Here is a 26,835-nt window from a genome sequence, read left to right as displayed (position 1 = left end):
GGATATGCTTTCGATGATGAAGGAAATGAAGACAAACAAAGAAACCAACAAGGAAACCAAAGAACTTTAATGTACTAACTACAAACCTGAAGGTCACATCAAAATCAATTGTCCTAAGTGTAGCTAGGAAATCGGAAATCATCAAAGCAAATATCAATATTAGTCATAGCTCAATCACGAAAGCTCAAATGCAATGATCAATCCTAATTACATCCAATAGAGACATGAAAGCAAAACATTCAAGATTAAAAACTAAGCAAACCAAATGCAGATCTGAATGTCTCCTTCATGTGGCTCCATTGTCCTTCTTTCTCCTTCAAATAGCTTTGTTGTGGATCTCACCTACAAGTGCATACACATGAGATGAAAGCAAGTAGACAAGATAGAAGCGCAAGAATACTCGAAGCGTGATTGATTCGACAAAGTGATTAGATCGATAATGTGATTAGTCTTGATTGAAGAAATTCATCCAATTTATAGATAATTTGGAGAAAAGATCAAATTAGCATGAAGAGATTCAAATGGAAATTGCAAATAAAAAATGTCAATTATGACAAATTATGACAAATTTGCACTTTCTATGCAAAATTGATTGATTGATAATTCATAACAAAAATTATGACAACTTTCTATGTCAAAATTGATTGATTGTCAATTATGACAAATTATGACAAATTGAAATGTCATTCCCATGAAATTAGGAGAAAAATAGGAGGAAATTGAATTAGAAATTAGGAAAATTAGAAAATTGGGAAATTAGGAATTTAAGAAATTAGAAAAATGAGGAAATTAGGAATTAGGAAATTAGAAAAATGAGGAAATTAGTGAATTAATTAATAATTTTTCATTTATTAATCAATTCACAAAGAGGGAATTTAGAAATTGATGAAAAATTAGGAAATTAGGAATTAGGAGAAATTAGGTAAATCAATTAATAATTTGTCATTTATTAATTAATTCACAAAAAGAGGAATAATTAGTTAGCCAATTAAATTAAACATTTAATTGTGACACGAAGACCTAGGATAAATAAATAAATTTTTTAACCTAGAGGGAGAAATGACAAACAGGGTTAAATGAATAAAATCATGAAACCCTAAAAGATGAATTAGAAATGCAAGGATGACAATTAGGTCTTGACAAAGGATAATTGATATCGATTCGATTTGATCATGATTCTGTCTTGATAAAAGACCAATGCTGATAAATGATGTGATTGATAAATGCGCCAATTGACGACGAACAATGACTAATTGATCCAAATTGACATGATTGAGAAGGACGACGATCGATGACAAATTGATCGCGAGACGACAAGATTGAAAATAACAACGATCGATGACAAATCGATCGCAAGTCGACAAGATTGAAAATAACAATGATCGATGACAAATCGATCGCAAGTCGACAAGATTGATAAGAGGACAATGATCGATGACAAATCGATCGCAAAACGACAAGATTGATAAGAGGACAAAACCCTAATTAGGATTGACGATGTCCAAAATGATAACAAATGAGCACGCACATTGATGCGATAGGATAAGATTGACCAAAATCATGACTGAAGATTGTTATCGACAAGACCAAATTCAAAAGCGAGAAAAATGAGGAATGCAGAAGAAGGACTCGATGCTTGCAAATGATAAAGACCAAGTGCGTGACATAGGAGAAATGTTAATGCGACGCAAAAACTCTAAAATGAGACAATGCGCCAATGTTAAAGTATGACTCCGCAAGCGTTGACCATTTTTAGGTGTTTACACTAAGAAATTGTTTTTTGACGTTTGTTAGGTTTTGAGTTATTCAATAAAAGAGTCTAAGTACAATTTGAAGAGTGGAAGTACACATGGAGAGAAGTTCACTCCATTGAGCACTCCACCGAAGCCACAAAATAATGTGACTGCATCTTTGGGTGGCTATTTAAATCAAAGAGGAGGATGTTGGAGTTAGATGCAATAAAACTTGAAAGGCTGTTCCTTTAGACAATGTTGAAATGTGATGAATGGTGATATTCTGTGAGAGATTGCCATGGAAAACTAGAACAAAAGGGAATTACTATGCAAATGTTTTGGAACTAGAGACCATGAAGACATTGGATGCTTGAAGAAAAAGGTCAATATTGACATGATTGATGTAGAGAGGTGCAACAAAGTATAAGCTATACTTGAGCTGACGTTGTGTACGTAGACCCATTTACAAAAAATAAAGAATTTGTGGAGGAGAAGAGTTGAAGTGGAGCATGCTATGGATAACAAATGTCACCACTTAAATGCAAATGCAAGTAGAGTAACAAATCAGCTACAATTGACTGAAATCATTGCAAGGAAACTACTACAAACTACCATATCAATCAAGGTAGTGGATTCATTACGAAGTATTACTATACCTTGACATGCTATAATGAATATGATATGCGAGAGGAATGAGATGTGAATGCTATGACCCATTTACAATTGAAAAATAAGGTAGAACCCATAACCGAATTGCTATTGTTGGAGACCAGTTATTAATGGTTAACATGTGAAGGAAACTAGTAGCGTTGCACATGAAGATCCTTGGAAGGAATTTTACTTGTACAATTGTTGATGGAGGTTCTACTTTTTGAAGGCATTTGGAGAAATCTAGGTAAGTTAAACCTTTGGCCTTGAACTTTAAAATTGGTCTCCAAATTTTCGATCAATTGGTGTAGATCAACAAAGAATCAAGTAACTTGGAGTTTTAAAGGCCCAAAAGGTACTTATTTGCACTCAACCATTTTTTATAAAATTATGTGGTCATCTCATTATGGAAGAAAGCGTACAATGCACTTTGGGTTGGGGTTGGCTGATAGCAAGCAAAGCTGATCTTAATTGGAAATTGAACACTCTCTCCATTGAGAAAAAGGGCAGAAAGTCAATAATTGATTTGAACCAAGTAGTAAGTGAGGAAGCAGCTTCCTCAAATTTCTTAGATTTAGACCTTGAAGAAGAATGGATAGAGAAGCATGATAAGTCTTTGATGGAGCCAAATGCCAAAGGAATTTTGGAATCATGTTCAGAAGATGAAACAAATTCTCTTTGTGGCTTGTTCCATTGGCAAAGGGAGGAGTATGAAGTATCTTTGTTGACTTGCGATTTTTATCGAAGCTACAAATATTAATGAAGTGGCACAAGGCTTCTTTGATGACAAGAAGCAATCGATCCATATTGAGGAAACTTGGTAGAGCAATCTTGAACTATTGAATAATTCATGTGTGTTGGAAAAAGTACTTGGTTTGGAGTTGATAGCTTATTCTCGAAGGAAAGAAGCTTTACAGTTGATTGACACCAATGTTCCACTAGCATTACCAAAGGCAACTAAGGAAATCAATGAAGGTATGACTCAAAATAATAATATAAAAAAATTATCTGATTTAGAGCTTACATATATTTGTCTTAACAAATGTTACAAAAGATCCCATTTAATTTGGCACAACATCATATTTAGACTAGAGAAGGCACCTTAGGGAAATTATAGAAAAGAGGAAAATATTGTACAATGTCTGAGACAAAATTATTGAAATTAGAGAAGAAAATAATAGGTGGGCTCCACAAGAAGAAATGAAACAAATAGTTATAAAAGTAAAATTCTTTTAAAATGGATGGAAAAGCAAAAATTAAATTATAAAGGTCCTTTAGAGAGATAAGATTTCCACAGTCCAAGCTAAATTCATATATGATTCTGGATTCAGCTGTGTAGAAGTTTTTTTGCATCAACGGTTCGAATCACACTCCGTGATTCATCATCAGGATGAGAGAGCTGTAAACGTTGATGCAAAAAAACTTCTACACAGCTGAGTCCAGAAGCATAGATGAATATAAAGGTCCTTTATTTTCTATTGTATGACCATAGAGGGAGAAATTTAATAATAAGGATTTCCCTTTCACTAGTGTATGACTAGACATATCAAAAGAGAATTAACGACAGTAATTTGAAAACATTTTTTTCTGCCATTGGTCTATGAAATCAAACATTAAAAGTAAAAAAATAATAGGTGGGCCTTGCTAGAAAAAATTAAACAAATAGTTACAAAAGTAAAATCCTTTTAAAATGGATGGAAAAGAAAAAATTAAATTATAAAGGTCCTTTATTTTCTATTGTATGGCCACATAGGGAGAAAATTAATAATAAGGATTTCCATTTCATTAGTGTATGACTAGATGTACCAAAAGAAATTAACGATAATAATTTGAAAATATTTTTTTACGCCATTGTATGGTCTATGAAGTCAAACATTAAAATGAAAAATAAATCATAAATTATAAGGATGTGAATCACATTTTTAGAGACAGATAGAATTAACATTTTATTGCATGCAATATAGTGCTTCCCATCCCAATATGTCGTGTATACTACATCAACATGTCCACATTGTATGGTCCATCCGACAATGGCTATTCATCATTATTGGGTCCCTCCAACCAATTTTCTTCATCATGCAACTGTCATAGGGAACTCTAGATGGTATCATATGACTTTTGCAAACAATTTCTGCTACACAACTTCTGAAATTTCTCACAGTACAGTTGCTCCATTTTTTGTTGGACCTACTGGTTCTTTTCGTGTTTTATGACCATCTAATCTTCAAACCAATTCAATTTGCTCATTCTACTGTTGACATATGCTTTGTTCTTCTTCCCATTCTTGATGTTGTACAAACCTTCTTATGCCTTGCTAAAAATCCTTGAATATGCTTCTTCACCTTTTGCTACCCAGGCAAGTGCCATAGCTATGTATCTTACTGAGTTAATTAGTGGGTCATCTATAGCATTGGTCATTCAATGGTAATTGGCTCTTCCTCGAACCATGTAATGGATAGACAATGAATCATTCCTTCGGGCAGGTGCATTGGATGAAAGAACATTCATGGCATATGAGGATATTGAACAAGCTCTTCAAGTGCCAGTGGTATCATCTAGGTTCAATGATCCACTTGGTGAAGTACTTTTAAGAGTTCAACGTACAACTTGATTGAGTTACTTGTTTGTTTGGTTTTTACCAACTATATATTAAATTGTATGGTCAATGGTGAATGCATTCTCCATATATTGACCCACTTTTGGATGTGTTGGTTGTTGGTGTACGTTTTATCATATACCGAACATTAGAATAAAATATCCAAGGATACTCTATCCTCTCTTGAACAAAATCACTACTTGTGCCAAGATTGTGAGAAAGACCACAAGGCAACCCCAAGGTCTATATGTGCGAACATGCGACTTTATGTTGGATAACTACCTTGGTTATGTATGCTGAAATACAAGGGGGACTTATGCTTGACAACTATCGCTCACAAGCTAGGACTTAAAAAAATATGGCAATGAATGCTCTCTTTTTTTTTTTTTGATTTTTTGATTTTTGACTTATTCAAAAAAAGGAAAAAAAGGATAAGGGTTCAGGAACTCTTTGCTACTTCTAAGCTATGTCTGTGAACTCAAGAGACGGTAAAGACTGGGTGAAACCAGTAACGACACTTTGTTTCACCACACTTGCACAACTACGCAAAGCGGGTGCAATCTTCTAGGGTTGTGCTTAAGATTTTTATACTTGTGAATAATACCAACAATTGAACAATATTACTCAAAGTAGAAGTTAAGCATCCACATCAAGAGCTCAAGCTAACTTTACACATTGTGTAATGGACACCCTAGAATGCCCAAAAACTAACCCCACTGCTGATAGGAATTTAGTCAAACAGTTTGCAGCCAACTCCTTATTCCTCCGTTTAATGTTTCAATGTGTTTTTTTTTTGTTTTTAAGTCTTTGCACAGGTATGAAACCACATAACATGAACTAAAAAGAATTTACAATAATAGGCAAGCTGGAAATTGAACTACTGCTGTTATAATATTATTTCTAGAATTAACAAAATCAAATACATAGCAGGTTATTTTCAACTCACTAAATACTCCAGCATTTTGACATAATGTTCCAACCAAGGTTTCTAATTCTGCTGCTACAGTAACATGAATAGTGCTGCATGAATAGTGCTAGGTGAATAGTGCTGCGTGAATAGTGCCAGGTGAATAGTACCCGCGTGAATAGTACCCGCGTGAATAGTGTCGCAGCCTATAGCTGGAAATGCAACCAAATAATGCTGCTGCTTGTAGCTGGAAAAAAGCACCCAATCTGCCTGTAAATGAAGCTGATAGCAATGGATTCCAAAGGCCAAACCCCAAGGAAATGACGTCTAGAATGTCACAAGAGAGGATAGACGTCCTCTAATGCCAAGAACGGATCTGCAACTCACACACCAAATTCTTCTCATATTCCACATGCCCAATGAAGCCACAAAAGCTCCCTTTTATTCTTTCTCCAAGAGGCGACCCAACTCACTCAAGCAATGTGAGATAAAACATGTTCAATATAAAACATATTAAAATATTCACTTATGTCTCCCTTGGTTGCCCCTTTGATTTACACATATCTCCATAAAATAAATATTAAAGTAACACTTTAATATTTTACAATTAAATTAAATGTTACTTTAATAAAACTTCAGGCATTAAAATATATTAGCAATCGGACTCCGAATAGCGTGAGTGATAGCTCGTCGGAAAGCTCTCGCCAAGGAGTATCAAATCCAATCACCAAAACTAGCCCCCGTTGTGTCCTGCTGACTTACTAAAAATAGTAAGTATGCCTGAAACTAAGTAAATCAACTTCGTTTTGGCCCAAACTGGAAATGACTAGGCCAAAACACTCCAGGATCCCTTTAAACCCTTCATTAGCCCTCGGGACCATGTAGAGCTAGGCTAACGCACATATACTTGGTCAATCTGCTAGAGTGGGGACATTACACATTGAACAAAAATCATCCATCCAAAGAAAGTATGAGCAAAAGTTTCACCAATCTAAACTATCAATCCTTCATTCATCTAACAACTTCAAAGCAAATTACTTAAAGAAAATCCATTCTATGTGTTGAAGAAAATATGCAACCATGCAACCACTTGAGAACAATAAGATTTCAAAACAATACTGATAATGGACTTTTTATTATTCAAGTAGCTCTACACAATAATTTCATAAATCTCTCCACACTGAAATGAAATGAGAGAATGAGTTTATATAGAGTTTCTGAAAGCAAATGAAAGGCCGAGATCAATCTAAGATCAACGGTCGAGATTAAGACAACCTATCCCTAATTAGGGTTTTCCAAAATAAAATCAATATGCAGTGCATGCGAGACAAGTGGCACAAGGTGCTATCTTTTAGGATTGCACCCCCTTGTCCTGTTGAGAGGCATAATGTTCAATGAACTTGGACACAATCTGATCAACCTCCTCCATTGTGACATGTGGCAGCATACTGACCCTAAATTCTAATCCTTCCAAATCATCTGCACATACAACAAAAGTGATTTCCCAATCTAGCTCCTGTTTCTGGAAAGCATCTCTGATGGACAGGAGGTTTGATGCCTTCGACAAATTCTGCTTCAAGATTGGTTCAGTGGAGAAGATTTCTTGTGTCTTTGCCTTTAGGTTTTCTAGTCGCATATCCTTATCTCGGATAGTTTCTTTCTCAAGCACTTCCGCAGCTACAAGGAAAACCTTGTCTTGAATTTCTTTTATCTGCTCCTTATCTCTATTGGCATCAGCCTTTACCTTCTCCAAGACCTCACTCCGTGCAACCAATGTCCAATGCCAACTACTGAAATCATATGTTGCCCTTGCTTCAATTATAGTCTTATTTATCAACTCTTGTTTCAGAACTCCTTTTAATGTTTCAAGGCATGGGATAATTTTGTCTTGAATGACTTGAAGGTCAGCCCATGCTTCTGCCATGCTTGCAATCCTGGAGAGTAAAGAGGAGGTTTGTCCATATGTCAATGCTAACCCTTCCACAAATGTGGCTGCCTCTTTACTTATGCTTTCCATCCATGCCTTGGTCTCTTTGGCTGTCACTGCTTCTTCCTCATAACTTCTGACTGTTTCCTGTAAATTCAAGAGTGGAGGAGCTTCTGGATTTGCTTGATCAAGCGGCTTAGTCAAATGCTGAATATAATCCCTTAGGCGCTCAACTTCTTTCTCATATTCCTTTTCTACTTCCTTGTCTAGTCTTGCCTTCATGGAAGCAACTGAATTATCTAAGTCTTCAGCTTCCTGCTTCTTGGTAGTTGGTCCTAAACTGATTGCAGTGATTTCATATTCATGGGGACCAATATCTCCCTTTGCCTTATCTACTTTTGGCACAACAATCTGCACTGTGCGGCAACCGGCTTCATCTCTCTGGATGGTGGAAAACCTTCCGGCTGGCTTCTTTGTGGCAACCTGTTCTAATCTGGCCAAGAAATCTGCCATATCATCCTCTTCTTGAACTTCTATTCCTTGTGTCTTTACTTTCAGTCTTTCCTTCAACCAATCAGGAATAGTGGGCTGCTCAATGCCTTCCACTTCCTGATTGCCTTCTTCACATGTGATACCCCGAAGGGTAGAAATCATTCCTTCTTGAAATTCACCTTCTTCAACATCCATTTCATTGTCCGACTCCAATATTTCTGTGCCGGTAGGAGGCGAAGGCTGCTCATCTTCTTGATGGCTGACTCTACGTTTTCTCCATGAACTGGGGAAGGAATTTCCATCTCTGCCAATGACTCATCAATGGCCAATAAGTCATTTATGTTTGCTAATGCGACAGAACGAGATGGTTCTAGCCTTTGTTTCTTCTGAGCAGGTCCTTCATTCACAACTGCCTTCCCTTTCTTTTTAGCACTTTCAATTGGCCTGGCACTTTGAGATGCCTCTGCATTGAAGAACATTCTTCTGCTTCACCCATCAGGTCATAAGTCAAGGTTATATTTCTCCTTAAACTATGACTCTGCTGATCAGCCCACCACCTGGAATATTTCATAATTGGCTGCATCAAGGTGGTCAAGTTTGCATGCTCTGGTTTTGACCATTTGATAAGAGAAAGAGGTGCATGCTCATCAAAGCTAGGCTGAGCATATTCAGCATTATCTTCCAGCTGATCCGGCACAAGGTTCAGTTGTTTTGATCAAGCTTACTGGCAGTCTAGACGATAACCTTTTCCTGATGTCAAATTCATCTGCAGCATTTGCCCAAAAATCCTCTATGTCCACTCTATGTCTAAATCTATCTCCATTCACTAATCCAATATTGCTGTGAGGATCATAATTAGCTCTGGATCGGTAGAATGTAAAGGGATACCATTGCATTTCTAGTCCGACACTTTCAGCTGTTTGTGCTATCGGACAAGACTCCTTCATATTTCCAATAAAGAATGGAAAGGATATAGCTGCCTTCTACCTTATACTTTTGAAGCTCTGATATGTTTCTAGTTGTCTGAGAACTTCAAGTAGGACCGTCCTATTGGTTGGATAGATCGGAAGTTGGTAAGGATGACCATCAAAACCTTGAACTCTTATGTATGTACATTTCAGAAACTGGATAAACCAGGATCCATACTTGCTGATTAAACTTTTGGCTTCAGGAGATAACCTTTGGTGAGCTCCTCTTTGTAATGTCCTTGTGATGTACATCAGGAATGCATCATTGACTCGCTTGAAATGGCTCTTCTCCTCAAGCTAGAGCTGCGGGTAATAGTCATAAGACTTGAATTCAATTTCTCCATTGCCAACTACGCCTTTGCAGATCAGTCCAGAATATCTAAAATTTTTGGCCAATGAGTAGATAATGTAGGAGCTCATGTAGAATGACTTTGTCTTCTCCAAATTTATCAACTGTTCATGAAGATTGTTGTTGATTATGCAGGACCAATTGAACATCTTTACTACCGAGGTAATTTCATCAATGAAATAGTACATCCACGTCTTGAATGGCTCTCCCAGAGGGCTGCCCATTACCCTATTTAGCAGTAGGATGATATCACCATATTCCTCTTTGAAGTATGGGTGCAACAAATTCTTTGGCACTTTCCCTTGGGGTCTTTTCTTTTCCAACCATGACTTGTTAAAATTTGCCGCACAAAGTTCAGACTGGTTATCATAGATCCTCTTGGTATCCTCTTTAGTCTTGTATGAGGTTTTATTGTAGTTTGGTATTCCAAACATCTCTTGAATGGCTAACTCTGAAAGATTAGCTAAAACCCTTCCATCAGGTGCAATGATCTCTCTTGATTTTGTGTTGTAGTGTATAGCACACTCAACTATCAGCTCAACACATTCTTTAGCCGGTGGAAATCCAGCTGCTTGGACGATGCCATTTCTCATCATCCGGTGAGCAATGGGTGTCGGTAGGTATCCATCATGCCCGTACATTCTCTTTTTGAATTCTTCTAAATCCACATGTCCAAGGTCAGTGTCTGTGACATTATTCCATTTAGATTTGATCTTTGATTCTAGCTGCACTCCTTTACTGGCAAACTTCATTGGTGCTTTTCTGGAAGGTGCTCCTTTGGTGGTCATTAACTTGCAAAACACATGAAAAATCAATATTATTTTCAAGACATCTTGCTGAATTTAATTCTGATTTTCAGACCCTTTTACTTGAAAATACTTTCAGCTTGTCAAAAAGTTAAATTTTTGCAAAAAAGCAGACTGGAAGTGAAGAATTTGGTCTAGAAATTGATGAATTTTTAGAGAAAGAAGACATAATAATAGAAGAATTCAGTCAAACTCAGATTTTGGGTATTCGAAATTGATCTTGTGACTGAAATTCACCTTCAATTTTGATGATTCTGTCTTAAAATCAGAAAAAAACACTTTGTTCTTGTGTTTCAAAACTTAGAAAATTTTACTCCTTTAAAATTCCTCTTCAAAAATCAATTTTCACAAAAATTTGAGAGAGAAAACTTCTTCTCAATTTCACCCCAATCTTTCAATCCGAGTAATGAATTTTGAAAGTGACTAGTTGAAAATATATAGAGTTTAAGGATTTTAAATTTAGAAGCTTCATTTTTGTGTTTTTTTTTGTTTTTTTGGTATTTTTATTATTTTTTTGTTTTTTACGTTTTAAATCTTTCTAAAATGGAAAGTTTTATTTCTCTCTCAAATTCTAGATCTTTCTTCCAAATTCCAAAATTCTTGAATTTTCGAAAATCTTTCTAAGTGTTAAAATTATTTTCCCTTCGAAAATAATTCAATGTTGGAAAATATTAAAAATATTTGATGTGTCAAGTTTATTTTCCAACCTGTTCGTTGATTGACCCTTGATTTCATGTGCAATTTTTTTGTCAAAATTATTTTTCCTTTAGCCAATTTTTTGTCTTTTGCCATGGCAAGTTGATCATTGTCACGTCTAATCTCAAGTCTTGGGCAAATTTTCATGTCTGGCTTAGGCATCTTCACATATTCCATTTATGCCTAGGGTAACTTGGTAGGTCTAATGTCTTATTCATCTTGGCCAATTTTGTTTTCATGTCCAAAATTTGTAATTTCTTCTTCGGAGTGTGCTTAGCCAAGAGTGAGTGGTCTTCATAGAAGTTTGGATATCTTGTTTATCTTTGTCTTGGCCTTGAGCGAGTTTGGATGTTTATGTGCCAAGGTTTGGCCATGTCTTTCTTTTCCCTTTCAACCTTGTCGTAGGCGAACTTGGTATAGGTTTACCATATTATCCTTAGCAATCTCTTTCATGGGCGGACTTGGAGTATGCTTCGCCATCCTTTCTCAAGGCTAGGCAGGGTTGGAAGTTTGTTTGCCAACTTTGTTTTGACTTTTACCATGCCATGCGCAAGCGGTCTTGGAAGGGCTTATGCCAATGTGGACCTGAGGTCTACTTCACCATCTTGCGTTATGTTTTATCTCCTTGGGATTTTGCTTTCTATTTGCCAACTTGTGTTTGTCATCCTTTCATGCCATGTCCTTATGCTTTTCTTTGCTAGGCGGAATTCACATGTTCTTGGACATGTTTGCTAGTGCTAGGCGGAGTTCACATGTGTTTGGACATGTTGCTTTATGCCTAGGCGGACTTTGAGGTGCATTGGACATGTAACCTTTTGACTTGGGGGAGTTCACATTTCCTTTGCCATGCCAAATTCCAAACATGCTGGGTGGAGATAGAAGCATGTTGGACATTCTTTATGCTACCGACTTAACCTTGGGTAGGAGTTTAATTAACTCTTGCCATGGGTTTCTTAACTGAAGGTAGGAGTTTGCCAATTGTTTGCCAACTTCTTTCCTTGGCTAGGTGGACTTGTCCAATGCTTTTCCATTCTTCTCTTGGTTTGGGCGGGGTTCATGCTTCTTGTGCCATGTTCAACTTGTGCCCTGGTGGAGTTAGCACTTCATTGGCGATGTCTTATCTTTCATGATTGAACTTCTGACTTCATGCCTTCCAACTTGAGCGAATTTTCATCTGGACAGCCATGTGCCTACTTCCATTGTCACCTTTATACTTGATCTGCCATGCTCATGCTAGGTTTATCTGGAACAAAACCCTAATTAGGGTTTCCACCTTGCCTTTTGCACTTCGAGACATAATTTTTCAATTCTAAAGACATGGGCATTGGTCATATGGCCTGAGGAACAAACCCCTAATTAGGTTTTCTTTTTACACTTAGAGACCAAATTTTTCAATTCTGAGGACATGGGCACTGATCATATGGCCTAAGGCACAAAACCCTAATCCTACTTTCAAAAAAAGTAGAAAAAAGCAAAAAGCGGAAAAAGCAAGCCAAAAAAGCTGCTTCCCAGATTGTGCCCAAAGTGCCAAAAACAAAACTTTCTAAATTTAGAAAAAAGAAAAAAAACAAAAATTCCTAAAAATAGAAAATTGTCAGAAATGACCCAAAGCAATCGCGATCCTCGTCCTTCAGACCTTCTAAGCACTTTGACAACGTTCAGACACAAATCTGAGCGTGATTTCTCTATTTGGCTCGGGATGACTTCAAAACAACTTAAAACTCTCAGAGAAAATGGATCTATGAAACTGCAGAGCTAGGACAAAACCCTAAAAAGCAAAAACAGGGGGGTCCCCATCTGCGATGGGGCGATGTGTGAAATAGGTCACAACATTGGTTCATTTCGTTCTGTTGATGATCAAAGTTTCCTTAATTGGTTTTCCTTTTTATTTCTAGCTGAAGCAATCACACTAGATCATTTCTCTTCTGTTGTAGAAAGCTCACTGGTTGTGGAAAGCTCAGTTTATGATCAGGCTGTTTTGGTTGCTAGTGGGAAATTCAGCACACAGATTTTGCTTTTTCTACTATACTATAACAAATTTTGAAAATGTTACCTATTGTTACTTTGATCACTTTTTTTTTTGTCATCTAGAAGATGACTTTTCTTTTGGGTGGGGATGCTGTAGTTAGCATATAATGCCTTTACTATGTTCTGTTAATATGACTGTGTCTGTCTATGTATTAATTTTTGTTTGGCAATTGTTGGCCCTTCAAATAAACTTTACATGGTCAAGAAAAGGAGTCTGATCCTTGGCTTAATCATCTTTGGTATACCTTCATATTAGGATAAAGGTATATTTTACTGCTCTATTTGTTCATTATGTCAAGTATGGTTTTATTAGAAAGAAGAGTAAACAGGATTTTCATACCAGGTAAGAGCACAACCAAATAGTTTCAATATTGCAAAATGATTTTGTTGTTGCGGACTCATTTTATGCAAACTGAAATAGACCTGTTTGTGTGCAATCCATTGATCTAGTTTCTTTGCATTCGCTTCATCGAGTGGTTGGATGTTGATTTTAGCGTCAGCCTTAAAGAAAATATTGCTCCCTCCTGAAGGTGTCTTCTCTTGTTCTTGATCAGTCCTTTTGGACTGTTCCTCTTTTTCTTACTCTCTTTCTATATCCAATGTCTGAGTTATGGCTTGGAAAATGCTCTTAGGCATGTTGATTTTACCCATAAGCCTGTAAATCCAGGAAACATCCTTCTCTGACCTTTTGAATCTTTCTTCTGTATCTGGCCATCCTTGTTGATCTATTTCAATCCCTATTATCAATTTCAGGTTCAAATGGGTTCAAATCTCCACTCCCACTTGATCTGGTGATGGGCATAACATGGAATTCTCATCTACCATATTTAAAATCTAACAAAATCAGGTATTTCTAACATGTTTTAATACCACCCGATCCCTAAACTGAAGCAGATATTCCTCAACAGCTCCTTAACAACATATTTTTGACTATTACACCCTACTCAAACACTGCAAAACAACTGATTGGTGAGATAAGTTAATTACTTGCATATCAAACAGACACAGAATAACATGTTAAATGTGGAAAAAAAAAGAACGGTGCAAGACATTGACCGTAGACATAATATACCCTGAAAATGGGGAGAAATCCTACCAACTCCTCGTTCCACTATATCCAGTCATTGCTACATTCTTGAAGTATGACATAACATCAAAAACAAGCTCTTCAAGTTGACAATCAAGCTAGAACATCTGCAATGAAGTTTGCAACCTCAAAAATGGTACTCCATAGTCAACTTTCCTACAAAATTAACATGAGGATCCAAAGTGAGCTTGCCTTTTCACAAAATGAAGAGTTACATGTAGCCTTCCCATGTCTCTGGTGGAGGCAAAAGGCATTTCCCATACTTGGGAGACAAAGAACCATCCAAACCCCTTGAACTTACTTTTCCTTTCTGATTAAAACCAGTGCTTGCATAAGGCAGTGACTCCAAAACTGCCAGTTGACAACACAGGATGGTCATGAACCAACCACTAACTGTTAGAACTGCGTTCGGGGAAGGCTGGCAGTTGTTAAATTGCTTGTGATGATTTCGAAATTGCCACTTGAGGAGACTAGCAGTTTCATCATCTCACAAAAATTGCTTCTTGGTCTGCTTGCACACCTGCCCTCTACTTTCCTGCAATGCTCTGGGTAACACCAAGGCTTCATCTGACTCTTATGCAAACATTGACTTCTGAAATTGATGATCAACAATCTCCTAGATGAAGGGAAACACTTGGATAATCTCCTCACTAGAAATGGATACAACCAATTACTCGATTGTGAAACAACGATCTGTTTTATGGTTCATCCAGGCATTGATTAATAGGGCTACATAGACCAAAGAAATTCCTCTGTTACAATGCTTTTGTTACAACAGGTTGAAGATGCAAGTCCTGATGTATGTGGTCTTCTTCCTCTTCACTGAATTTCCAAGGCATTAAATAAATTCTAAGTTGCCGGCAAAATTTTGAAAAGGGGTTTGGGTTCGTCAGTACAAAAACAATGTAAAAATTATATATATATATAAAATTAAAAATATAATATATTATAATATCATATAATATAATATATATTATATTATTTTATATTATAATATGAATATTCAATAATATTATATAATATAATATATTATTAATTTATTATATAATATTAATTATTAATATAATATAATATTAATACAATATTATTCTATATTATATAATATAATTTAATGTAATTCAATGACCATGGTGCATTCGTATATTTAAAATATGATAGCCAACCGATAAAAATGGATGAATGATTGTTTCCGTGGGGTGAAAATTAATTTAAACAATTAAAAATTTCCCCCGCTGCCTATATTCTGCCAGAACTTCTATTTCTTGGGCTGCAAATAGTTGCCGTTTAGTTGCAGTGACAGATGACTGCCATTGTTTTTTGCGGATGACATAGCAGATATATGGACCGGACCAGTAACACGAATGCCATGCGAACCAGACCGGTATCTGGCTGCCCAGCCAGCGAACCTGGTAACTTAGAATAAATTTCATAGCTGTCTAGTACTCTAATATCATGTAGTGAGGCAGTATCTCTGGTCAAGATTCATTTAACCTTCCAAGTTTGCTTCTGTGGTTTATTCTTATTTTCTCAATTCAGTGGCTCTTTGGCTTCTGCAAAACTGGGTTTGTTTGTCTAACATGCTATATTTGAACTGTGGTGATTCCTATGTTTTTGGTTCCTATTTCAGAGGGTCACCAGGTTACTTCTAATGCATTAACGATTGATTTTAATGGTCCGGATGTGCTGGTTACATGTCTGCTGTATGGCATGTTTTTCAGTAATATGAAACTGAAATTCTCATAGTCAAATGATCAAGTTATTAACCACATGCAATCTTCCTAGGTTGATATTTTAAACAACCTCTCTCAGGAACACGCTGATTTTCATGATCATTTTGGCTAAGTAATTAAATTGATTATTCTCTGACAACCATCGAGGTGTCCCATCTCATATCTTTTAGTATTATTCATGATGCAGTGACATTCCTTGCAGACCTTGGTGGCCTCTATGCAATAAGCATTGCTTTGTTCTATTATCTACTAGCACAAGTAAGTCTTTTAACTCTAAAACTTTACCATTTTATAGACAGTGGTTTTTTAGTGCATACCTTGGAATCTTTTGTGCTTTTTAAAATAATGGACTTAAAACTAAATTGATATTAAAACCAATGTTTATGGATATGAATGTTTTAATATGAGAAATGAGTTCTTATTTATATTGCAAATTATGCAAATAGATGGTTTCATGGAGAGTTAGTTATGCTGTATGCAACTATTCTTAATACACAATGTTCGGCTTCTTAATTGTTGATCCTCACTTTTGTTTCCACTTCCAAATGTTTCTTGTCTAGATAAAGAAAAGAACAGCCACAAGTAAAATGGCTACTATAACAAAGTGATACCATTTGAATGTGAGTAAACTAAGATAGAATGGGAAAGAGGGTGATATGGTTAAAGAAACCTATCATTATTTAATTAAGCATGCTGAAGTTGTATTGGAATTGGGAACAATCCTTATATAAACCTCATGAGGATTGCTTGTGTGGCCTTCAAAATCAAGTGAAATCTAGAAAAAATCATCATCCTCACTATTGATGGTTATTTGATGGGTTTCTCAAATCATTATCCCAAACGTTCCTTCAGTTGCAGTTCTTAGATGGAAAGAAAGTACTATTCCTTTTTTGGAATTGTTAAGGGCTTCTTTGTTTCTCCTTCCTCCTAATGATGCTAGCACTAACTGAAGACTGTGTTTTTGTCAATAAATAATTGCTTCTGTTAAGTACGAGGTTGTGTTAAATTATTCTAGCATTTCTATGCCTTATTTACTGTGCCAACTAAAGAACAGTGTGTCCACTTGCTTATGGTCTCGACTCTCAACCTAATAATCACCAATACTTTGGATATGGTTGAAAGTTGAAATGGGGTTTGATTTCCAATACTGTTGGACAAGTTAGCTATTTATCTTTGCATTCTAACAACGTAATGTCCCCATTTTATGCCATATTATTTCGTGAGTGTTGGCCAAATTTTGGATTTTTCCGTAAGTTTCCACATGAGTTGGAAGACTTCCAATGTTCTTCGAGAGCTCAGTTTCGGGTTTTCTTGGCATCCAACAATGATTTGAAGTTTAGTTGGCTTTCTGGTTTGCGGTGACACTTGTTGTAGCATTTTGGGCCTTCTGGGTTGTTCTCCACAGTTGCTAGAGGATGCTGCTATTTTTAGTAAGTGCCTGTTTTGGCATCCAGCATCATTCTTCGATGTCAGTTCCTAACTGGCATGTTCAGTTTCTTTTTTTGATGCCTTGATGGTTCTTTCCAAAAAGTGGTCTGGATTATTAAATTATTACACTAAAGTTATGAAGTTGATATTAAAACGGTCTGGATTACTAAATTATTACACTCAATTTATAAAGTTAATATTAAAATATTTACTTTAGTGTTTTAATTTAATAAAGTTATGTTTTGTCCCCCTCAAGTGGATGTCGAGTGGAAAGGGGGACTTAGACATAAAGCTATTTTAAAAATTGCAAAGGCATTCAAGGGAAAATGATTTATTATGAATTTCAAATTGCCCTAATTTCCCTCCGACTAAATATAAAGGGTTTTTGGCTCTAATTTTCATTATTCTCACTTGCACACATGACAAGATGCTCTTGTAATGAACAGGGAAGTTCTTCCGATGTTTGATCGAAGATGAAAACTCTCATCAAAGCACTAGTTTTGGTGGTGAAAGAGCTTCCCTATCCAGTTTGGTGGTGTATTTTGCATTGGAATGAAGTGCCCATAGATTGTTTTATGATGGCAGATGATATTGTACCGAAATGGCATCATTCGGAGAAGAAATGATTTTTTTGGGACAAATCAGCCCTTCTGGGTTTTAGCGCTGCTTGCACAGAGTGACTGAAATTTTTAATACCATTATTTGCGAGTCTTTGACTTAGTTTGGAGGCTTATTAAGGCTGTTGGGATAGTTTGGAGCAAATTTGCATTGTTGGAAGGATAAACTATGCCTGAAAGTGGTTGTAGTTGAGAGTTTCTTCCTTCTTGATTGGGTTTCAGCAGTCTATTATTAGTCCAGACATGCTCAGATCTACTGTACAGTCATTTAACAGAGTTTTCCTTGGTTGCATTTACTGTGAATTGTCATTGAATTGTTACGAAACCTTTGGAGGCATCCATAGCACATTTGGGCCGTAGTCAGAGACATTTTACATGCTGTCCAGACCTGAATTCAGGGTAATCTCAGTCCTGCTACCCCCTGTTTACAGACTTCCAGTCCATGCTCACTCAGTTCTATCAATATGAGTTCAGGTACTTTCATTTGGTATCAAATTAAATGATTCTATCATGTGCTGGTGTCCATTTGGGCTGTTTGTTATTCAATTAGTTTGTTAACAGCATTAAATGAATATTCCTTCATGTCTCTGTTTATGAAACAATAGTGAGTTCCAATATTGCAAGTTTATTTGTTGGCTTTATTTGCAATTTTTTTTTTCAAAAACATTGAGAGTGGTTATTACAAACAAGCCTAAGATCTCCTAGTTCAGTGTCTATTTCACTTTGTTTCCTATCTGGTCAATGGGAGTGACCGGTTGGAGTAGTGATTTTAATGGAGCTTACCTGAAGATGCTCATCAGCCTTTACCATGATGAATAAATTATTATGGATTGCCCTTTTTCTCAAATTCTACAGACATCATTAAAATATGAATTCCCCTGCTGTAGACTCTCCTCAATCTTTCACATGTTTAAAAACTCACAAAACCCACTTATAAAACTGGACTTTTAACAGACACAAAACCATATTATGCTTGATGTTAACCCCAAACAAACTAAATGTATGAATTAAGGAATCATGTGGGTGAGAGAAAATAGAATGATTTAATCAATGAATGGAAACATATGTGGAACTCCCATTCTTGCTCTTCTAATTGTTTGCCTCTATGTTACCCCGTATTTCAGGGATGGGGATGGGAGAGAGCCATTTTTTAGGGAACTTTAGGGGACTTTAGGGGATGGCTATTAAGAAAGGGAAAATTTAAAAAATGTAGAAAATTTTAAATATTCATATGATAGCATTGATAAGGCAATCAGCATAGACATCATAGAACCTTAAAACATAACATTGGAGTTCATTTGATATGTTCATTTCATAGAGCAACAAACAAATGAAGTTTTAACAAAATTTAATTGCATCAGTTTACAAAACACACATTATATAAAAATTTCATCAAAATGCTCAAAGGCAGTAAGTTTCAACTACAAAAATGACAAATTTGAAATATATAGAAATATTAGCATGCAGCTGTCCATAATAAGCCTCTCCTAATACTGCATCAAAATTGGAGTCTGAGTCACTGCCACTATGAGAGGCTGTCTCATCCAGCTGTGCTCTTCTTCCTTCAGCTGTTCACAATTTGCATATTGACACAAATATGGTTTTTTGTTTTTGTTTTAAATGTTTTATTGTTGCTTTAGTTTTAGGGATTTTGCAATGGGGTGTGGGCGCCCTTATGGGCCCCATTTGCCCCTTTATTTTTTATTATTTTGAGTTTTTTTTCCTAAAGCAACTTAAAGTTGCCTATGTTGTAGGGGATGGCTAGCCGTCCCCAGCCGTTTCCACCTTTTTTGCCTGCATACTGGAAACATTTCTGAATTTTTTCTCATTTTTGGGGACGGCAGGGGATGTTTCCGAAGTGTCCCCTCGACCCCCAGATGTTTCCAGCCGTGGATGACCCAATTTTGGCTGGGTATGCATCCTTGGGTAGCATAGGCCTGCTTTACTCTCTGCTCAAAAAGTTTCAGGGATTAAAATGACAACTTTTTATGCAAGCATGGATTTAAGAAGTCATTTGGGTGAGAGAAAATAGAATGATATAATAAATGAATGGAAACATCAGCGGAACTCCCATTTTGCTAATTGTTTTACATTTCCTTAATCTCTGATCAAAAAATTTCAGGGATTAAAATGACACAGTTTTCCATGCAAAGATGAATATGAAGCATTTCAAACATACCCACCTCGTTCATTTCTGAACCTTGTACACTTGTGTTTACATCCTCATCATGAACAAAAGCATATGAAGGCATTTCCACATCTTATGCACCATCATTATTTAGTAGAGGGGTGAGATCAGGGAGGATGGGATGAGATATAAAGTAAAGAACTATCCCTGAAGTCTTATATTTACCTCCCAATGTTAGAGAATATTCTGAATACTATTCCCTTGCTTCATGTGTGTTGAAAACTAACTTCAACTAGGCTCTTAAGAAAGTTAACAATGTTCTGGTATCTGAAGAACGACCTCTTGACAAGTCACACTCTCCCTTCTCTAGCCAGATTAATTATAATCTGGTCTTGCGAACAATGCTGAGAGGCTTGGTAATATCAATAATGATGGTCTTGTCATTGCTGTTATTGATGGTGGTCTAGATGTCATCAAGGTTTCTTGGAAGGCTTTTGAGTGTCTTGTGCTGTATATAAAGTACACGCTGGTTTGCAAAAAACAGGGGTAAACATTTTAGAATGATAGATGGTAAAGTGAGGTTAGCAATGTCAGGCAGAAACAGTAAGTGCCATTAGCCAGAAGGAGAATTACTGTTTGTCAGGCAATGAAGATGAATATAATTTATTGAGTGTTGCATAGGAAGGATATTTGCTAGGTGGAGAATGGGAAAACTGTTTTCCTATTCCTGAACAGAGTTTTCCCTATTCCTGAACAGAAAGGTGTTTGCTGGAAGATGGAAAACTCAAATTATTAGTGGTTGATAATGACAGTGAATGTCTGTTGTTTGTGAGAGGGCAAAAGCATCTGTTGTGCATATGGATTAAAATTGGTCAAATAAAGCTTTCTTTTTATTTCTCTAGCCTAAAAACTCTTAGGGGGCAGCTAGTGGATTGCTTGGTGGATACTGGTGCTGCTTACAACTTCCTTAGTGAGCAGACTGTAGAGAAATTTGGATCACAGGATGAGAAATTTTCAGGATTCATAGTGACAGCTGCTAGTGGTAATACCTTGAGTTGCACAATGAGAGTTTCTCAACTTAGCCTTCAGTTGGGAACTTATCTCTTGACTGATGATTTCTATGTGATACCGATAGAGCAATATGATGTGGTTCTTGGTATGTAGTGGCTACAATCCATTGGTAGGTACACATTTGATTATCATAAGATGCAGTTAGAGTTCTCAAGGGATGGGAAGGAAGTGGTGTTGAGAGCTTCAACGGAAGGAAAGCCTAAAAGAATGACAGCATGCTGGTTGGAAGCTACTATCGGTGCATCTTGTAGTAAATCAGATTTTGTGCACTTTGGAACTGCTGATATAGAGCAATCCCAGAGGTTGAATGAGGATTGGTTGGCAAGAGCATGACATGCCAAATTGATAGCCCAACAAGCTAAGAAGCGTCTCCTTCATATTCGTGACATTTGCCACAAAGATGATAAGGAGAAATTGGAATTGTATTATTCTGATTTTTCAGTTGGTGTTGGTCAGTTTCCATCTAGTGTTGATGAAATTGAATATGAGATTAAAGAATGGACAGCAAAGATTAAGTTTGTTTGTACCGGCTTTGAGGACACAAGTTCTAATCTTCAGATTTATAACAGCAGTGAATTATTGTTCCTTCATCATGGCATTGATGCATATAATCACGGGGCATTGAGCCATAGAAATTCTGCAGTGTTGAATACACGTGACATGTGCTTTGACTCTTCCTATGATGGCATATATATTTCACCTTTGAGTTTGCTACTGGTTACTCTTAGTGTGGTAGCGTTATCCTTGCTGTGTGAAGGGTTATTTGACATCATGCTCTCCTACTTCAGGTACTGTAGTGGATTTCTCATCTTGGTATGGGATCCGGGAATTGATTTGCTTGGGAAATTTTATCAGAGTGGAGCAGCGTGTTGCTTGATATTGCTTGAGGGCAAGCAATCCTGGGAAGGGAGGACTCTAATGTCCCCACTTCATGAGTGATCTATCAGGATGGGGAATTCACCTGACACCCATCTCCACAGGTGAATTCTAGTGTTTGGGGATGATTTACTTGCCATAGGGAATCATACACTTAGTCATTTTTATGACTTTGGTAAGTTAATAAAGTAACTTTATAATTTAAAGTTATAAAACTGTATATTACTCCCTTGGCACACTTTCCTAAGTGAATTATATTTAAAAAAGTGGTCCCATTCAATGATAAGCTGACCCCTCAAGTTGAGTGAACCATTATGAAGCCCAAAGATTCCATTTGGAATCTTCTAAGATGCCATGTAGGGTTTGATCTAGGCTTACAAGGCTTGTACGTGCCAATTGGGGAGGTATGCTTTTGGAAAATTATTGAATCTTTTACCATGCAGCAGTCTGCCATTGCAGGAACAGCTTGAGGAAACCTGATTGGAGACAAAAACCTTTGATTTGGGCCTGGTTGGACGATACCCCAGCCTTTCACACTACATCAGCACTCAGAATTCACCTCATATTTGGCCATTTGGGGTCACAAATCAGAGGTTATTGATTGTAACAGGAATTATAGGATGAGAACCACAGATCATAGCAGATTGGAGGGTCTCTACAACAAAATAAGTGCATTTATGACAGCCGTACTACTCCAGGTAGCTGGCTGTACCATTTTGGGCAAGCTGGGGTTCCAAATAAAATAATTGGAGGGTTTGGAGAATTAGCTTGTGATTTCATTGTTGGGGTCTAAATAAGAGATCACAATAGGTTTGGAGGGAAGAAAATATCAGATCTGAGCAGAAGCAACAAATCATTGGGGAAAAAGGTCACAATTTAGGAATCTTGCCTTGCAACATTTTTCTTAGCTGACTTGCTATTTCTTCTCATATTTTGTTTTGGTAATTCATTATTAGTCAAATATAGCTCATTGGAGCTGTTGTAGTGATTTGAAAGCTTCCGTTTCAATAGTTAATGCATTTTGGGTCAATAAATGGATCTTATCCAGGCAGGCGTTGGACTCTTGGTAAGACAATTGGGCTTAATATCTCTAATTTGGTAAATTATTCTGATTTCTTTAAAAGCTGCAATAAAAATCAGATACTTGAATTTAGTTCAGTTGATATTCTTTATGTTTGGCATCTATTTTGCTATAAGCATTGTCTATCATTCTCGCATAAAACATCAAAACTTCAAAATTTCAAAACCTCATCAAATTCTAAAGTAAACAATTCGCTGGTCAAAGAATTTGAATTTGTAAACAAACAGCAGATTGGATCAGATTTCTAGTCAGGGATCTTTCAAAAACTATATGTATTTGATAATTTGTATTAATATGTCTGTGTTGTTAGTATTAAAAATTCTAAATTTCAAACAATGATCATGCGAACTTTTCTTTTAAAAACATTTTTGCATTATCTCTATCCTAGGTGACTTATGGTTTGCTTTTTGAAAAATATATGACAATGTCACGGACAATAATTTCTTGTGGATATGCAGTTTGAATATAGGGTGAATATGTTCCGCTATGAGGATAATATTTTGCCAAAGCTTGAAGCTCGACGACGTGCTCGAAAGCGCTGGGATAAAGTATGGATAATTTTCTTTGTTATGCTTGTTCTTCATTTCTGTTGAACATGTTTGGAGCTACTGCGCCTAACTGAAGATGGTTGCAGGTGTTGAGTTCTTTTTTTCTCTATGTTAGAAAAGTTTTGTACATGAGGCTTTAAGATTATATTTACTATTCGCAGAAAGAAAAGATTCTTATCTTATGTGGATTATCTGATTGCTAAATTTCTTTCAATTTGAAGCTGAGAAAGTATGTTATGTATACATGGGGTCGCAACATTTCAGATACATCGCCTCCAGGGACAAATAGATCAAAATTGGTTGAAAGGAAAATCAAAGGTATTCATAGGCCACTTGAAGTTGGTGAAAGATCCACTTCTACGGATATTAGAGCCAAAAATCGCCAAATTGGAGGTCTAGAGTCTAAGGATATTGAAAGGCATACAATGTGGCAGCAACTAAAGGTACCATATTATTATAGAAGATTCCCTTTCTAAAATTTGTCTGACATGCTTTAAGGAATATGCTTTTTGAAAAAAATAAAAAATTCTATAGTAGACTTTTCAGTTTCTGACAACTGCTAATACAAATTTTTTGATTTTCCTAGAACCACCTATGTGGAGGTAGTGGGATGGATCTCAATAAAGGAAATGTGCGAGATATTGAAGGACAATTGGAAGGGCCATCAAGCATTGAACCGGTAAGTTGAATTGTATAAAAGATATTTAGTTTCTTAATATGTTCTTGATTATATACAGTTTGTCTAGTCGCATGCACTAGTATTGCTTTTTACATGGCAAAACAAAGTTTTTTATACTCAAATTTTGAAAAATTGGTATATTTTATGAACATAAAATTGATATAGTATTTTTGAAAAGCATATACCACATGGCATAATTCAACAGTTACATTTCTGTCTGTGTTTTTCTAGCTGGGTGTTTTTTGTCTATCAAATGAACTAACTGGGAGGCTATTCTGTCTCATTGCAGTATGAGAAATAAAATCTGCTAATCCACATTTTTTTTGCCTGTTTCATTTACATCAAAGGTCATTTTAATTACAGTGATTAAATTGCAATTCTTCATGTTTTTACTGATGCCCGCCACATATAAATATGAGAGAAAATGTCATTTGGGAATTTGATAATATAACAAAAAATTCAAATGTATCATGTGATGAAGGCAGGGGATTTTCTTCTGATTTGATATTAACCCTCTGATCTTTGGCCTTGAGGTATTTTCTCTAATAATGTTTTTTAAATGTTTTTTATAAATTCAAATGTTTACCTATGATATATCCAGAAAAATGTCATGTTTAATGTGATAACATCTTATCTCTTCGCCCCAGACATTTTTCCTTAAGTCATGCATTTAGAGCACGCATGGGAGAGAATTACGAATGATACACCTCTACTATGCACATTTTATAATCTTATAAGTTTGCAAAAGCAGGGCAGAGAAAAATGGGCAGAATTGGCAGATTGTATTTAAGTACTTATGTACATTATGCAAGTCTTCAGGGAGGCCATTAGGTTGCTCCCTATTATATTACCTTTAAAGGATTTTGGTAATAGCACTTGCATGAAGGTTTTGGAGCTCTCACCTTTCTTAGCGCGTGCTCTCTTTTTTATAAATTCATGCCAAACTTGCTCAAGTATTTTTGTCTATATAGTTATTAGAACTTTAATTGTAAGCTAATGACCACTGATATTTTATTTGGGTTTTGTGTTAAGTCATCACTTATTATAAGTTTTATTATAATATAATTATGTTGGTAAAAATTGATTTGTGAACCAGCATGGATAATTCTAGGTCAGCTCATAAACAAAGAATCCTTACTCTGAGTGTTGGTCCAATTCCATTGACAAATAAAACAAGTAAAACAATTTAAAACAACACAAAATGCCTGATGGAAATATTTCACTTAATATGCAGCCCTTCTCATGAACAAAAACATGCTGTTAACATTCCATACTATTGTAAACCTCTTTGCCATGGTACTGCTGTGCTATACAATGCTCAATAGAAGTTAATTGAATGCTTCTTCCAACTTGAGTGGAATTACTTGTATTCTTGTTGTATATTAATTTATGTTCTTGCAAAATTTGAAAACAAATAAAAGGACAAGATCATAAATGACAGAGAACACAAGGTTTAGGCTGGAAAAACCTGAATAGGGAGAAAATTACAACAATTGGAAGATTAGCTTCCTCAAATCCACTATAGGTATGCAATTATGGGTTTGTTGCTTTAATGAGGCCTTTATGGATCCCAATTACAGTCATTAACATCTTTACCCCAGCATAACCTCTGCAATATGGTGGAGAAGTGTTCATCTCAACATCAAAACTCCAATTAGCACTTTTCAAATTCGACTAGCTGGCCCAAACTCCCAAAAATGCTCATCTTCCACTCAAATGGCTATGTATGTAAAAGGCGAAAGACATTTCCTATGCCTACTTTGAAAACAACATGCCCTTTAAAGCATGTCCCATGCTCGAATGAGAAGCCCAAATGATGAGAAATGGACTAAAAATGCTTCTTACTGCTGCCTCTGCTTTTATGTTCAAACTGGACAGAATTGCCAGTTTTCTACAGCCAGCAATTAAAAAGCTGCTGGCGATTAGGAAACCAGCCATTTTCAATAATTGGAAAATAGGAAACTGCCAGTTGACAGAAATGAAATAACCACTTAAGTGCTAGATTTGTCCTTCATCTTCTAGAGGCCATGGCTTTTGCATATGGAATCAAATCAAGTTGCTGTTTTTTTTGATAATTTTTTGGAAGGAATTTGAATATGTAAGAATATTCAACATTTGATGCCATGGCAAGAACTGTGGCCAACCCCTCCAAACAGTCACTGAACTTGAACAACTGTGATTGATGATGAACGAGACCCTTTTTCAGATCAAGGATCTTAAGAATCTATACAGCCCTGATCAATACAAATTTGTGAACTTGTTTAGTACATGATGAATTGCCCTATAAATGTCTAGGTTATGTTAATTATAGTTTTGACGGTTCAACTGGGTTGTGTTCATACGGTTTGCTTCTTTGGAAATTTCCCCATTCCTTTGTGTAAGCACTATAAATGTCATATCTCATGCTTGTTTCGTAAGATATAAATTATCCAGTAATGTT

At 36.2% G+C, this 26,835-nt stretch overlaps 1 protein-coding gene across 2 annotated transcripts in view; it reads left to right on the top strand.

Annotated features, from left to right (window-relative positions):
• Positions 1-26,835, top strand: part of LOC131055532 (uncharacterized) — an 87,698-nt gene that overhangs the window by 22,325 nt on the left and 38,538 nt on the right. For both annotated transcript variants that reach the window (XR_009108396.2, XM_057989998.2), the window contains exons 4-7: positions 16,155-16,225; positions 23,627-23,716; positions 23,938-24,159; positions 24,303-24,395. Coding sequence is in view for 1 of the 2 variants with exons in the window: in XM_057989998.2 (XP_057845981.2) it covers positions 16,155-16,225; positions 23,627-23,716; positions 23,938-24,159; positions 24,303-24,395 (476 nt within the window). In the remaining variant the exon portion in view is untranslated. The remainder of the gene's footprint in view (positions 1-16,154; positions 16,226-23,626; positions 23,717-23,937; positions 24,160-24,302; positions 24,396-26,835) is intronic.

The sequence above is a fragment of the Cryptomeria japonica genome, chromosome 10 (genome assembly GCF_030272615.1).
Source record: "Cryptomeria japonica chromosome 10, Sugi_1.0, whole genome shotgun sequence".
In the NCBI taxonomy this organism is placed as follows: Eukaryota; Viridiplantae; Streptophyta; class Pinopsida; order Cupressales; family Cupressaceae; genus Cryptomeria; species Cryptomeria japonica.
This window is presented reverse-complemented; position numbering and strand designations above follow the sequence as displayed.